This window comes from Crocuta crocuta, unplaced genomic scaffold (assembly GCF_008692635.1).
Source record: "Crocuta crocuta isolate KB4526 unplaced genomic scaffold, BGI_CrCroc_1.0 scaffold50, whole genome shotgun sequence".
In the NCBI taxonomy this organism is placed as follows: Eukaryota; Metazoa; Chordata; class Mammalia; order Carnivora; family Hyaenidae; genus Crocuta; species Crocuta crocuta.
This window is the reverse complement of record NW_027527428.1, coordinates 4,265,678-4,279,289: the sequence shown is the minus strand read 5'-3', so window position 1 is coordinate 4,279,289 and position 13,612 is coordinate 4,265,678. Positions and strand designations below refer to the sequence as shown.

Below are 13,612 nucleotides of genomic sequence, written 5' to 3'. Positions count from 1 at the left end.
AAGATTTGAGATGGAGAAGACATTCTGGATCAGGGAATAAAGCCCGGGGGCATACGTAAGAGAGCCCCCAAATGAAGATGGACATTACATGCATTTTGAAGTACATTCTTAACAGGCAAAAGGTGGAAACGGCCCAAATGGCCACGAGCTGACGTGCAGATACACAAATGTGCTCCAGCCACACGCGCAGCAGTACGCGGCCACAGAAAGGGATGAAGTGAGGGGCGCCTGGGGGGCTCAGTCGGTTGAGTATCCGACTTCAGCTCAGGTCATGATCTCACGGCTCGCGAGTTCAAGCCCTGCGTCGGGCTCTGTGCTGACAGCTCGGAGCCTGGAGNCTCGCTCCTTCAAAAATAAATAAATATCTAAAAAAAAAAAAAAAAAGGAAAGGGATGAAACTGTGATCTGTGCTATGGCATTACACAGAGTGAAAGAAGCCAGTCACGGAAAACCACCTACCATATGGTCAGGGTTTTTTTAACGCTGTTTTGTTTTTTTTTTAATTGAGAGACAGAGCATGAGCAGGGGAGGGGCAGAAAGAAAGGGAAACACAGAATCTGAAGGAGGTTCCAGGCTCTGAGCCATCAGCACAGAGCCTGATGCGGGGCTCGAACTCACAGACTGTGCGTTCATGACCTGAGCCGAAGTCGGATGCTCAACTGACTGAGCCCCCCAGGCACTCCTCATATGGTCCTGTTTTTAAGCAAAGTTCAGAACAGGCAGATCTAGATAGAAAGAGCAGGAGTCACTTCGGGCTGGAGAAGAGGGGGTCGGGGGGCACGGCTAAAGGGGACAGGGGTTCTGTCNGAACAGGCAGATCTAGATAGAAAGAGCAGGAGTCACTTCGGGCTGGAGAAGAGGGGTAGGGGGGCACGGCTAAAGGGGACAGGGATTCTGTTTGAGGTGCTGGAAATAATCTAAAATTGGCTGCGGCCGTGTCTGTATAACTCTGGGGATAAAACCACAGAGAGGTACCCTTTGGATGAGCGCCCTGTGTGGCGTGTTACCTGTATCTCAGGAAAGCTGCTTTAAAAGAAATAAGAAAAACTCCCCCCACCCGAAAAGAGAAAAGGCAGAAAATCCCAGGAGAGCGGCAGGCACAGGGAAGGTAAGAATCACTCCTGGAAAACGCTGCCTTTACATACACCCCACACACACGTTCATCCGGCTACACATCCGTGTGTCCCGGTTTGTGGTGTAAAATGTATCTCTGACCACGTGCGGCTGCCCAAGAGTGTGTCAAAGGCTCTCTCTGGGCAGCACCAAACTCAGGATTCCTGAATCCCGGTGCCTGGACCACTCTGCCCCCTCCGTGACCCAGGTCCCCCATCACCGCCACCAAGAGGGCTCTGCCAGCCCGGTAGGGGGCTGGGCTCTCTCCCGCCCGCCAGGGGGCTGCTGAGGTCCTCTGGGCTGGTCCCTCTCCGAACCCTCACCAGGCTGCACGGCTCCCACGTCACAGGCAGGACCCCTGGGGACAGCAGCCACGTCCGGTGGCCTCTGTATCTCGCCTGCTGTGGACAGCGCCCGGCCCAGGGCAGGGGCCGAGGTGCATCGGGTGATGATGCCCCGGAACTACCTCTGAACCGTCCGAGCGGTTTTAAATACCTTAAAGGATGACATTTTAGGAGAGAAAAAAAAGTACAAAATAAAAGAAGAAAAAACCAAGAATTCAAACGAACCCACGGAAAAAGCCTTGTTCAGGTTTTTAAAGTACAAGGGCTCCCACGAAACTGTCGGGCTCAGACGGTTTCACCGGCCAGTCCTCCGTCAGTTACACCACGGAGATGACGGTGCTGCTGTTTAAAGGTTCCAGGGCACGGAGGGAGAAAGAAACATGCAAAACTGTCGCTGAGCCAGAGGGACACAGACACCCCCACTGATAAAAATAGCACGCACACGCCCCCCCATGCGGCGTGGGGACCGAGCTCCGTGGATACATCTGTGCAAAACCGTCTCTCCCCAGCTCGCTGTTTACACCCCAATAAATTCCAACGGATTAATGACAGCAGTCCGTAAAGACGAAACCTAAAAGTGCGAGAAGAAAACCTGGACGGACTGTAATTCGGGAATGCACAACGCCTCTAAGCAGGGCATGGATCCCAACAGAGGGAAAAAGAATAAGAAGAATGCACTTGATGAACCTACGGGTTAAAAACCTCTGTTTGCAAGAACATGCTATAAATAGAATTGAAAAGTCAACAACTGGGAAAACGCACCGGGAGCAGCTACAATAAAGGTGCTCGAGGAAGTCTTACGAAGAAAATGTCACCGAGAGAAGGGTGAACAACCCGGGGGGGCCAAGACGGAGCCAGAGGCAGGAATGAGCCGCTCACAGAGGCCCGGGGCCCTCGGTCTGTAAACGTGGGAGATGAAGGATGCACGAAATAAAACCGCAGTCAGCCCGGGGCACGGGCACCGACCTGCTGCCCCTGGCACTAAAAAACAGGGTGACTGATCAGAGGTCGTTTGGCCACACAGTTCATCTCATCTCATTTCATTTTTTAGTAAATGTTTATTTTTCAGAGACAGAGAGAGAGGTAGAGAGTGCGAGAGGGGGAGGGACAGAGAGAGGGGGGAACAGAAGACCCAAAGCAGGCTCTGCGCCGACAGCACAGAGCCTGACACAGGATTCGAACTCATGAGCCGTGAGATCATGACCTGGGCCGAAGTCGGACGCTTAACCAACTGGGCCCCCCACCCAGGTGGCCCACGGATCAACTCTTTAAATCCTGTGGTGCTGGAATCCCACTCCTGAACTCGGACAGTCCCACCCGCACACACAGAAACGTGAGTGTGTTCATCGAAGGCTCGTGACTCACGGTGAAAAGCAGGGCAGGGAAGGTAGGGGCGGAGCGGCCAGGACCAGCAGCGGGTCAGAGGGACTCACTGGACACAGACAGCATCCAGAAAACGGAGAAATAAACAGCAGGTTGCAGGAGTCTGAGCTCACTTGTGTTCTCCGAAAGGCTCTAGGATATTTACACACAGATGCGTGCGACCAGCCACACGCGCAAACCCCAGAAAGACACTCGATGCGCCCCGCCGTTAACACGGGCTGCCCTGAGGACGAGGGGGTGTTTGGAAAGGCAGATTTCCTTTTCAGATTTCCTATGATCACTACTTCTTGTCTCCGAGCACTGGCCAGCGCTGGGCATCTTCCCCCGATTCCATTTTTGTTCTAACGCCTCCGCGCAGGAGGGACGGAGCCCCGCTGCGCCCACGAGAAAACGGACACAGTCCTTAAAGGGCGGAAACGGGCACCCACGCGGCCTGAAGGTGAAGGCCGCGCCCGCCAGCCGTGCCTCACACACAAGCGACCAAAGCCCCACAGGGGAGCCTATGCTTCAAGGTTGAAACCTCTGGGGGTCACTCTGGAAGAAGGGGGGACGGCATCGGAGGGAACAGGCAGGGGAGGCCGGGCGTGGGAGCGCGTGCCCGCCTCTTAACGGAAGCGCGTCCACTTTTAGCCCCGTTCTCCGCCCAAGCGCCATGCTGGGCACCAGCTGCCCCTGGGATTCTGGGGGAGGGGGGACATCAGTGACGCCCACAGAAAGCCCCAGGGTCGGGGAAAGCCAAATCAGAGAAGAAGTGGGGAGAGAAGGTCACGCCCCGCCCGGAGAAGAGCCCACGTGATGCTCCTCCCGCACGCACCACCCGGCGGCGGACCACATCAGGCATCGAGTGGGGTCCTCGAGGCCAACCGTCAGACCCCGGCGTCTGGCCAGGGCTGCCCACACTCCACGGCCCCAGGTGGGGGTCTGAGCATGCCCCCGCCCCCCCGGCACTGAATGTGTGCTCTGTCCCTGCCGCACAGAGCGTGGCTGTCTGGCACGGCGCGTCCCCCAGACAGCGGCCCCATTGTGCGGACCCTGGCTCGCAGCAGCTGTCCTAGGCCTGGGAGGCTGTGGACGCAGACACAGTTCCTCTCCTGGCGGCTTCCGGGGACGAGCACCCTGGAGGCCTCACCCAAGTGTCTGGGAGCCCGGCCTCCATCCCATCTTGCCCCCCCACCCCCGCTGGGTGGTCAGGGCCATGGCCCCCACGGCCCCCAAAACGGGACAGAGCCGAGGCCCGCCCCCAGCGCCTGCCTCCGGGCCCAGCCTGCCCCGCAGCTGCGCCTGGCTCTATTTAAGGCATTCCGCAGCTGCTGGGGCTGCATTCCCTGCATGGGCCCTCGATCCTTCCCAGCCCTGGGCTGGGCTCGGCAGACAGCTGGGTGGGCCGGCGCGGGGGCCAGGTCCCGTCCCTGCAGCCCTCTACCCCGCCTCCCCCTGCAGGACACACACCTGGCCCCGGCCACAGTCACCCTGCACCCACGCCTGGCGACATCCTCCCTCAGACGGTGCGGGAATGGGCTTCGAGGGCGTTTGTTCTCGAAAGGGGGGAGGAGAGAGAGAGACTCAATCCCGAAAAGTAAGCGGGTTCCTGGACGCTCTCTGGGGCCAGGGCGGGAGCAGGGGAGGAGCTCAGAGCAGAGAGCAGGCTTCCAGGTAGGACAGCTCGGTGCACACACCCCTGCCAGACAGAACTCCACATGGAAGGGCCCAAGGCATGGCGAGATGCAAGCCCACTGCACACAAATGAGTCCCTCAGCACTTATCAAGCTCCTATTGTATACCGGGTGCTGGGACAAAACAGCAGCAGGGAGTTCCCGGCCCAGCGTCAGGCCCAGAGTGGACACCCTGGATAGTGGGCTGCCCCCGAAACATGGGGGGTGGGGGGGAGTCTAGGCAGGCTTTGCAGAACCTGGGTCTCTTCTCCCTGATCACACGGTGGTCACCCTCTCCTCCTCCTCCCTGCCCTGGGCCTGGCACATTCCTGCCCCTTCACCAGCTGACCCCTCCTCACCAGCTGACCCCTCCCTTCGCAATCAGTCCACACCTCTCTCTCCCTGAAGCCTCATCTGCCAGCCTCCTCCATCCCTGTGTCCCTGCTGGGGTCCCCAGGAGCCCGGCGCCTCTAGCCCCCCCCCCGCCCCCCCCCCCGTCCCCTACAGAGCTGAGACCCCCTCCATTCCGTCCCAGCCCCTGGCGCAGTCCCCAGCAGGCGGCCAGGGAGCAGGTGCACCTGATGTCCCAAGAAGCCACACCCACCACTAGAGGCTCAGGGATGGGATCCTTGACGCCCACCTTCCTCAGCGCTCCACCCAGAGCTGAGAACATTTCTAGATGTTTTTAGTCAGAGACACCGGATGGGCCTGCCCCCACCCCCCGCCCAATTTCACATCCACCATCACAAGCCACACCGGGCACCACAGGCAGAGTTCAGACCCCACCACCTCAGGGCAGTGGGTCCTGCCTCTTTTGACGAATCAGGAAACTGAGGCTGGGGGTGGGCAAAGCGGTGGCTCAGAACCAGCCGGCAGGTGGGGTGGGGCCGGGGCACGGACAAGAACTCGCCCCCACCCTGCCCGGCCAGCCCCTCGGCCTCCAATCAGCATCTGGAGACGGCAAAGAACCAGACCCACGAGGGAGCAGCGGGCGCCCGCCTTATAAGGCAGCCTCTCGGGGAGACTTGGCTGGTGCCGGCCGTGGAGCCAGAGGTGGGTGGTTCCCGGAGGGGAGCCAGAGGCAGCAGCTCACCCCGCAGACACGGTCCGGGTCCTGCAGCCCAGCCCCACCCAGCACCACCCAGGCAGCTGCCGGGCGAGCGGCGACCTGGGGGAGGAGGCAAGGCCCGGCCCTCCCAGAACCTGAGAGAGAAGCAGGGGTGACCAGAGCACGACGAAGAGGGCCAGGGGCCAGCAGCCTCGCGAACAGAGAACCCCGTGTGCCGGAGTGGGGGCACGTCAGACCTGGGGGCTCCTGGTCGACCAGGAAAGTGTGTGCTTGGTCCCTGCAAGGTCCCATGGGGTCCCCAGAGTCCCTGTGTCTGCCTGCAGGGGGCCACACAAACCCATCCCACGCCTACCTAGTTTTATTGAGCACCTACTAAGTCTATGTCATTCAGGGAAAAAAACTGTAACTGACAACAGCCTTACTCTCAAATAACCTACGATCTATTGGGGGGCACGGAGGGAATTCTAAAAAATACAGAGTAAACACTAAGAGTAGATATCTTTGGATTATAGGTGAACTTTAGAGTCTAACTTCTACATTTTCTGAATTTTAAAGAAAAGGTACACTGGAAAACTACTTTTACATTAAAAATTCTAGCAGAGGAGGGGCGCCTGGGTGGCTCAGCCGGTTGCGCGTCTGACTTTGGCTCAGGTCGTGATCTTGCAGTTTGTGGGTTCGAGCCCCGTGTCAGATTCTGTGCTGACAGCTCAGAGCCTGGAGCCTGTTTCAGATTCCATGTCTCCCTCTCTCTCTGCTCCTCCCCTGCTCACACTGTCTCTTTCTCAAAAATAAACATTAAAAAAATCATAAAAATTTAAAAAATTTGTTAAAATCTTTTAAAAACTCCAGCAGAGGAAAAAAGGTGCGTGCACCACAAATAATTCACATTCCAAGCCAAACATAGGACATTATACACACACACAAAAATGCCAAAAGGCACGGGAGTCCAAGGAAATGAGGCCACTTCCAGCTAGTGGGAGGGCTTCACGGAAGAGGTGGCATTTGAGCTGGACTTTGAAGGATGCATAGGAATTCAAAAAGCAGTGATGTGGTGAGGAAGAGGGTCAGGGGTCAGGAGTCAGGAGGTCAGGGCGGGAGACGAGGAAAGGTGGCCTGGGGAGGCCACGAAAGGGCCACGCAGGAGGAGTTGGGAGCAGGGAGGTTTGAGCCGCACAAGAGACTGGACGGAACGGAGAGCGGCCCAGGGAAGGCTCGGGGCTGGCACGGACTTCATCAGCACTGCGCTTTAGGGCGGCCACCGCGGGACCAACTCGGCCACGGTCCCAGGAGACCCTGACCTGGGCCGGGAGCCACAGCCCAGAGGGTTTCCACAGGCAGAGGGTTCGGAGTCCCATCAGAGGGCACAGAGCTCCCTCCCTCCCCGATCCTCTGCGCCCGCGGTGCCAGCTGGCCTCGGGTGCAGGGGACAGGGTGCCCACAGAGGGCGGTCGGGGCGGGGCCTGCCGGGTGGGGAGGTCTGGGCGGGGGCCGAAGGGGCTGGCAGCCAGCTCTGCGGGGAAGACCAACGGGGAGCGCGGCTGTGGGACACGGGTCTGCGCCTGGATGGACCCGACGCGCTGTGTCCGGGGGAGGACGGGCAGACGCCGCCTCGGGGCAGGGGACCCCCGGAAGCCAGGCCACGGATTCCAGAAACACACCTCCACGGGGAAGCCCCTGACGGCCACCCGGACGTGCCCGGGACTTGAAGACTGGGAGTCCGAGGCAGAGCTGTCAGCGCCACACTCCCCGGCCCACAGCTGGGTGAGCCCTGCTTCCTCCCCCTCCTCCTCGCCCAGCTGGCCTGCGTCACTCCCTCCCAGTCACTCCCTCCCAGGCTCGAGGACCAGGCCACCCCGCAGTGACTTCTGCTAGGTGCACAGAATGGTCCGGGACAGAGCCGTCCGAGCCCCGCCCCCAGCATCCTGCATCCCGTGCGGCCGCTGGTCTCACTGCGTCTGTCTGGCCCTAAAGTTTCTCACCCTGTGAGCACTGGTCCCAGAGCCCCTTCCCACCCGGCCAAGGAGACGCAGGTGGATGGGGCCCCGGGCGACAGGCACACACGCACCCCCAGCTAGTGCTCCAGGACGGGGGGACAGCCACTGGCCTACGAGCCTCGTCACAGAGCTACACCCACTGGCTGCTCTCTGAGGACCAGGGTCTGGGCTGCAGACGACGTGGCTTTCACGCCGGGCCTGGACTTTTTTTTTTTTTTGAGTCTATTTATTTATTTTTGCGATACAGAGAGAGTGGCTGAGAACAGGAAGAGGGGCAGAGAGTGAGAGAAAGAGAGAGAGAATCCCAAGCAGGCTCCACGCTGCTGAACCCTATGCAGGGTTTGAACTCATAAACCACAAGGTCACGACTTGAGCCGCAATCAAGAGTCGGACGCTCAACCGACTGAGCCCCCAGGCGCCCCGGGTTTGGACATTTAAACTCTTTTCCGTGGAGAAGGCAAGCCGCTCCCCGATTTCCAGGCCCCCAGGCACCTCTGGACCGCTGCCTCGGTTCCCCTTCTTTGCCTGGTTCAGTCCTACTTTCTCCAAAGCTCGGCTCAAGAGGCTTGGGCCCTGGGAAGACCCCCACAGGACCCTCGACTGTTCCAGAGGCAAAGCCAGCCCGGGCCCTGGCTTCCAGCACAGCCTCCGGGTGGGACGGGACCACCTGAGCAGACACACCTCCTGCCCCGGCCCCCCAGAGCTGCCGTCAAGGTCCGCATNGTTCCAGAGGCAAAGCCAGCCCGGGCCCTGGCTTCCAGCACAGCCTCCGGGTGGGACGGGACCACCTGAGCAGACACCTCCTGCCCCGGCCCCGCAGAGCTGCCGTCAAGGTCCGCACGGGCCTGGTGGTGACCATGTCCCCAGCCACATCCTGCTTGACCCAGCTGGGCGTGAACACCTCACCCACCAGAGGCCGAGGCCCCGGACAGGCCCCGGAGCGACCAAAGACCAATCCCCGCACAACTGGGATGTCTTCCTTCTGACACGCCTGCACCACAGGCCACAGTGTCTGAGTGTGTGGGCGTGGCTCCGCAGGGTCAGGTTTCGGAGAGGCGCGTGCACTGCAGCAAGTTCAGGGCCCTCACTTAAAAAGTAAGGGAGGGGCGCCTGGGGGGCTCAGTCGGTTGAGCGTCCGACTTTGGCTCAGGTCATGATCACAGAGTTCGTGGGTTCGAGCCCCACGTCAGGCTCTGTGCTGACAGCTCAGAGCCCAGGGCTGCTTCAGATTCTGTGTCTCCCTCTCTCTCTGATCCTCCCTGTTCATGCTCTCTCTCTCTCTCTCTCTCAGAAATGAATTAAAAAAAAAAAATTAAAAAAAAAAAGGAAACCCCACTCCTGACACACCACAGATGGGCTGTGAGGGTGCGATGCCCAGTGAGGGCAGCCAGACACAAAAGGACCAATGCTGTCTGATTCCCCTTGCACGAGGGAGCCGGGGGAGTCAAGTTCATAAAGACGGATTGCGCCGGGGGCTGTGGGAGGGGCAAGGGGAGGCAGTGTTCAGCGGGGACACGGTTTCGGTCTGGGAAGCTGAGAAGGTTCTGGTGACGGATGACGGAGTTGGGCTGCACAACAGTGTGAATGTTCCCGGTGCCACCGAGCTGCACGCCTCACGATGCTTCAAACGGTCAATTAACGTTACGTGTATTTTACCAAAATTAGAGATTATTATGATTTGAAAGGTAAACCACAATTCCAGAACGTTCTGTTTATCTAACCCGAAGAACACTGGCGGAGTCCAGTTCCTGCACTTGGAAATGGACCCAGCTCTCACAGGGCTGACAGCGCAGCTGGCCCCTGACCCCATGGGGCCAAGATCCCAGTATCCCAGGACCAGATGTTCCCAAGCCGGCCCCGGTGAGCTCCCCACGTGAACACAGCTCTGGGTTTGGGCCCCCTGAGGACGGGACCCAGCCCCCAGCTTCCTCCCTCACCAGCAGAGCACCCCAAATGGAGCTGTGTGCGGTTACGGTGGGGCTCCGGGCCTAAGGTCCCCTCCCTAGCGGTCCTGAGAATCTGGGCACACAAACGGGACAGTCTGGTTTCCCTTGCTCTGGCCACGGCCCTCCCTCCTTGAGGAACCGCGGGAGGAAGACCCCCCCAGTACAGAACCTCAGGAGGGCACCAACCCCTCCTCCTACCTGACGCCTCTCCCTCCGGCGGGTACTTGCTGAGGCAGCCAGCAGATCTGAGCAAGAGCCTGCCTGCCCACGGCCCACGCCAGCCACTGGCACACGGGAGCCCGTGCTTGGGTACCAAGCCCATCCAACCCGTGTCCCAACACGAGCCTGCCGCCCCCTCATTTTCCAGGCTTCCAGACTCCCCGCTGATCGAGGCTCTGACAGCAGAAACGCTACACCATGACGCATCCTGACCGATGAAGGGGCCCCTCGAAACCCAGAGAGTCTTTTAAAGCCAAATGCAAGCCCAGCTTACTGCTTTCCGGGCCATTCCCGGGGTGGAGGGAACCCCCCCCACCAGCCTTGGGACCCTGGCTCAGTGTCTTCTCGGCCTCTAAGGAGCCATGTCTCCACCCACCTGCGGCCCCCCCATCCCCTCCCCGCATTCGGTTTCTGCCTCCACGACGCCAGGGCAAAGCCAGCTACCCGTCCCCACGCACCCCAAGCACCGCAGCCCCTGCTACTCACCCTCCTGGCTCCTGGGTGGGGCCTCGGCCGCCGGGGGCTGGGGCTTGGGCTCCAGCCTGCTCTGCAGCTGAGACACCGGGGTGTGTTCTGAATTCTCCAGGGTCTGGGGGGGAATGGGGGAGGTGGGCACCTCGGCCGGCTTGGGCACCTGGATCTCGACCCTCTTGGGGGCTGCGTCCGAGGCGGGGGCGGCGGGCACCTCGGGGACCTTGGAGGCAGGGGTCTCCATCCTCCGGTGGGCTGACTCCTGGGGCTTCACTATGGTGATCTCCGTCCTCCGCGGGGCGGGCTCCGGCGTCTTGTGGCCCAGCGCCTCGGCTCGCTTGAGCCCGAAGCGGGACGGCCCCGTGGCGCTGGCGTTCTCCACCTGCTTGGATGAGATGTCGATGGAGATCTCTGTGCGCCGGGACACGGGCTCGGCCTTGGGCCCCGAGAGCTCGACCCTCCGCAGGGCGGCTTTGGGGGATCGCTGGCTGAGGGAGTCTACATGGCGGGCTGCGGGCTCGGCGTTCTTGGCGCCCAGATCCTGGAATTTCTGCGTGGAGCTGGCCACGGTGGCCCGGAGCAGGGGGGTGGGGAGCCTCCGGGACGGGGTGGAGTTGGGCGTCTCGGCCTCCTCGACCTCAAAAGATCTTTTCAAGGCTGGAAGAGAGAGGGGGGGATGTGAGGAGTGGACGGCTCGGGGCCACCCCCGGAGACCCCTGCACCTTCCCTCCCCGGAAGAAAGGGGACAACCCCACTCTCCCGGGGAACAGCACCAATCGCGCACACCGGGAGGGGGAAAAGGCGGAGCTCAGAGGACGCCCGCCCCCCTTCCACCACGGCCACAGCGTGGACGCGCCAGCTCCGTGTTCTATAAAGACGTTCCGGCTCAAAGGGAGATGTGATTGCTTTCCTGCCACGGCCTTCCTTTATCCCCACCCCACCCCCGCCCAGCGCTCACCACCACCGCCAGCAACTGGGGATGGGGGCACGTCCCCACTAACACCGGCCACAACCATGCCGTCAGAAGCCCCACGGCGGTAACGTCATCACCTCGGCACGGCGGGCACGGCCAGCACGGGCACGTCTAACGTGGGCGCTGGGCTGGCCGTGTGCATTTACTCCTCACAGGACTCTATGCTGTGAACGCTGCCATTATCCCCTGGTCCGGGTGGGGAAACTGAGGCCATGGTGCTTAAGCAACGTGCCCAGGGGTGGGGAGACTGGGTGCCAGAGCCAGGAGATGCACGAGGCTCCGGCCCTCGGCTGTCCTGTGCCACGCGGCACAGCAGAGCCCCGGCGTGGTCCCCACCCACGCGCCCTCTCGGTCCTCGCCCTCAGATGCACACGCATCCCATGCTACTCGTCCCAGCCAGGGCCCCCGTGGGACGCCAGCCATCTGACCCCCCCATCCTCCCCCAGCCCAGTGTTTCCACCTGGCCGCCCGCCATCTCCGCCAGGACCCGGTGCACCCACTGAGGCAGGGGACCGTGCCCGGGGAGCTGCCACCAGCCGTCCCCACAGCCCCTGCCGGCGGCCGTGCTCCCGCCAGGAACCAGATGCTCCCGCTACAAAGACCAGAGCAGGAAGGGCCCGCGTGGCAGGAGCACTCACCGTCTCCCTCCTGGTCGGGCTGAACAGGTGCTCAGCGACCCACGGGGTCTCTCTGACCCCTNAGCCCCCCCCGCCACTTCCTCCTCGGCCCCCCGCTGGCCCAACTTCAGCGACCTGGGGCTGTTCTCAGGGCCCCCCATCACGGCTTCCTTCCTCCAAATTCCTGGACAGCTCCTGTCTCTTCCCAGTGGACGGTGCTTCCCTCTCACGGCCCGGGCCCGCTGGGCAGCGGAGTGGGCGCTGGCCGGGGGTGCAGGTGCTTGCAAGCGTGGGGCGAGACGAAGGAAAGGAGGCCCTCGTCCCCAACGCCCGGCTGCCCGAACCACCGGTTCCCCAAACATGGGACCCTACTGGGACCTCCCTAAGCCTCGGGCACACCTCCTTCTGGTAGACAGGGTCACAAAACCCTCAGATGCAAAGAAAGCTCAGCCATCCCAGAAGGGCTGCAGGGACAGAAATGTCCTTGGTCAGAGGGAACTGGCGCATCGCCAAGCATCCCATCTCTGAGATACACCGGCTGCCCGGCTGGCCTGTGCGCCCAACATGGTCAGAGCTTCGGACTGGAAATCTAGATTTTTCTATGGGCTATCTCTTGATCTGTATATGCTCACACGAAGGGAAACAACTCCCTTTTAAAACACTGCGCGGTCAGGGCGCCTGGGTGGCTTAGTCGGTTAAGCGTCTGACTTTTGCTTAGGTCATGATCTCGCGGTTCGTGGGTTCGGGCCCCGCGTCAGGCTCTGTGCTGACTGCCAGCTCAGAGCCTGGAGCCTGTTTCAGTCTGTGACTCCCTCTCTCTCTGACCCTCCCCTGCTCACGCTGTCTCTCTCTCTCTCTACTAGAAATAAACAAAAAACATTAAAAAAAAAAAAAAAAAGTAAAACGCTGCACGGTCAAAGAGGGTCCCATCCGCAGGCTGCCTCTGGCCTGTGGTCCAGCCTGTGACCTCTGATAATGTGGCTAAGCACAGGGGGAGGAGCCGAAGCAGGGATGCCGGCCCCTCAGCACCCCTCCCGGGGGGCCATCCCCTGAGATAACCACAGCACACAAACTGCTCGTTCCAAAGCAGGTTGAGGTGAGAAACAAGGGGTTGTCAAACTGGCCAGAAAGCCCAGAGGTGAGCGCCAGGAACTATGACCCCATGTAGGGTCTCCTGAGGCATGTGGTCTACCCCGGTCTCCAGGGAACTGTCCACACGGCCCCTGAACGGTGGCTCCTGTCCATGAGCTCCCTAGCGGAGGGGTCCACGCCCAGCCCCCCCAGCCCAGGAGGCAACTCCCCGGGGGCCAAGCTGGAGAATAGAAGTCAGGTGGGCAGCCTCCTCCCAGGTTTGCCCCAAACCCCCCCCCCAAATCCCCTCCCAGGGAAGCCCAGATGGAGGTGCCCTCAACCCCCGACTCACGAGCTAAGACTGCGCACCAGAGGAAAGCCCTTTCTGACTCAGGCACGGACAGTCCCCGGGCAGCGCTGAATTCGAACCCGGCCGGTAGGCAGATCACCCGCACCCTGCCACCCTCCTCCCTCTGCCGGTCCACGTGACTCAGTCCTCACAGCCACGGCCATCCGACACAGACGGCATGCGCCGTCCGCACCGCCACCCTGTCCTCTCACTGCTCCGTGCTCCTGCGTGGCACACGTCCTCCCGGCCCTACATCAGCTGTGTGCCTGTCGCCCGGCCACGTGACCCACCCAGGTGCGTCCCATCCCCGGCTAGTCCGAGGCCCAGGAAAAAGGGGGCTGTTCCCACCCTCAGGGCGGTGACTATCAGAAAACGTCCGGTTGTGAGGGTTGTTTGTGATGATTTGTGCCA

At 61.0% G+C, this 13,612-nt stretch overlaps 1 protein-coding gene across 2 annotated transcripts in view; it reads right to left on the bottom strand.

Annotated features, from left to right (window-relative positions):
* The window catches only part of SEPTIN9 (septin 9), a 138,500-nt gene that overhangs the window by 54,941 nt on the left and 69,947 nt on the right, over positions 1-13,612 (bottom strand). For both annotated transcript variants that reach the window (XM_077754982.1, XM_077754990.1), the window contains one exon: positions 10,207-10,848. In XM_077754982.1, the coding sequence (XP_077611108.1) occupies positions 10,207-10,848 (642 nt within the window). The remainder of the gene's footprint in view (positions 1-10,206; positions 10,849-13,612) is intronic.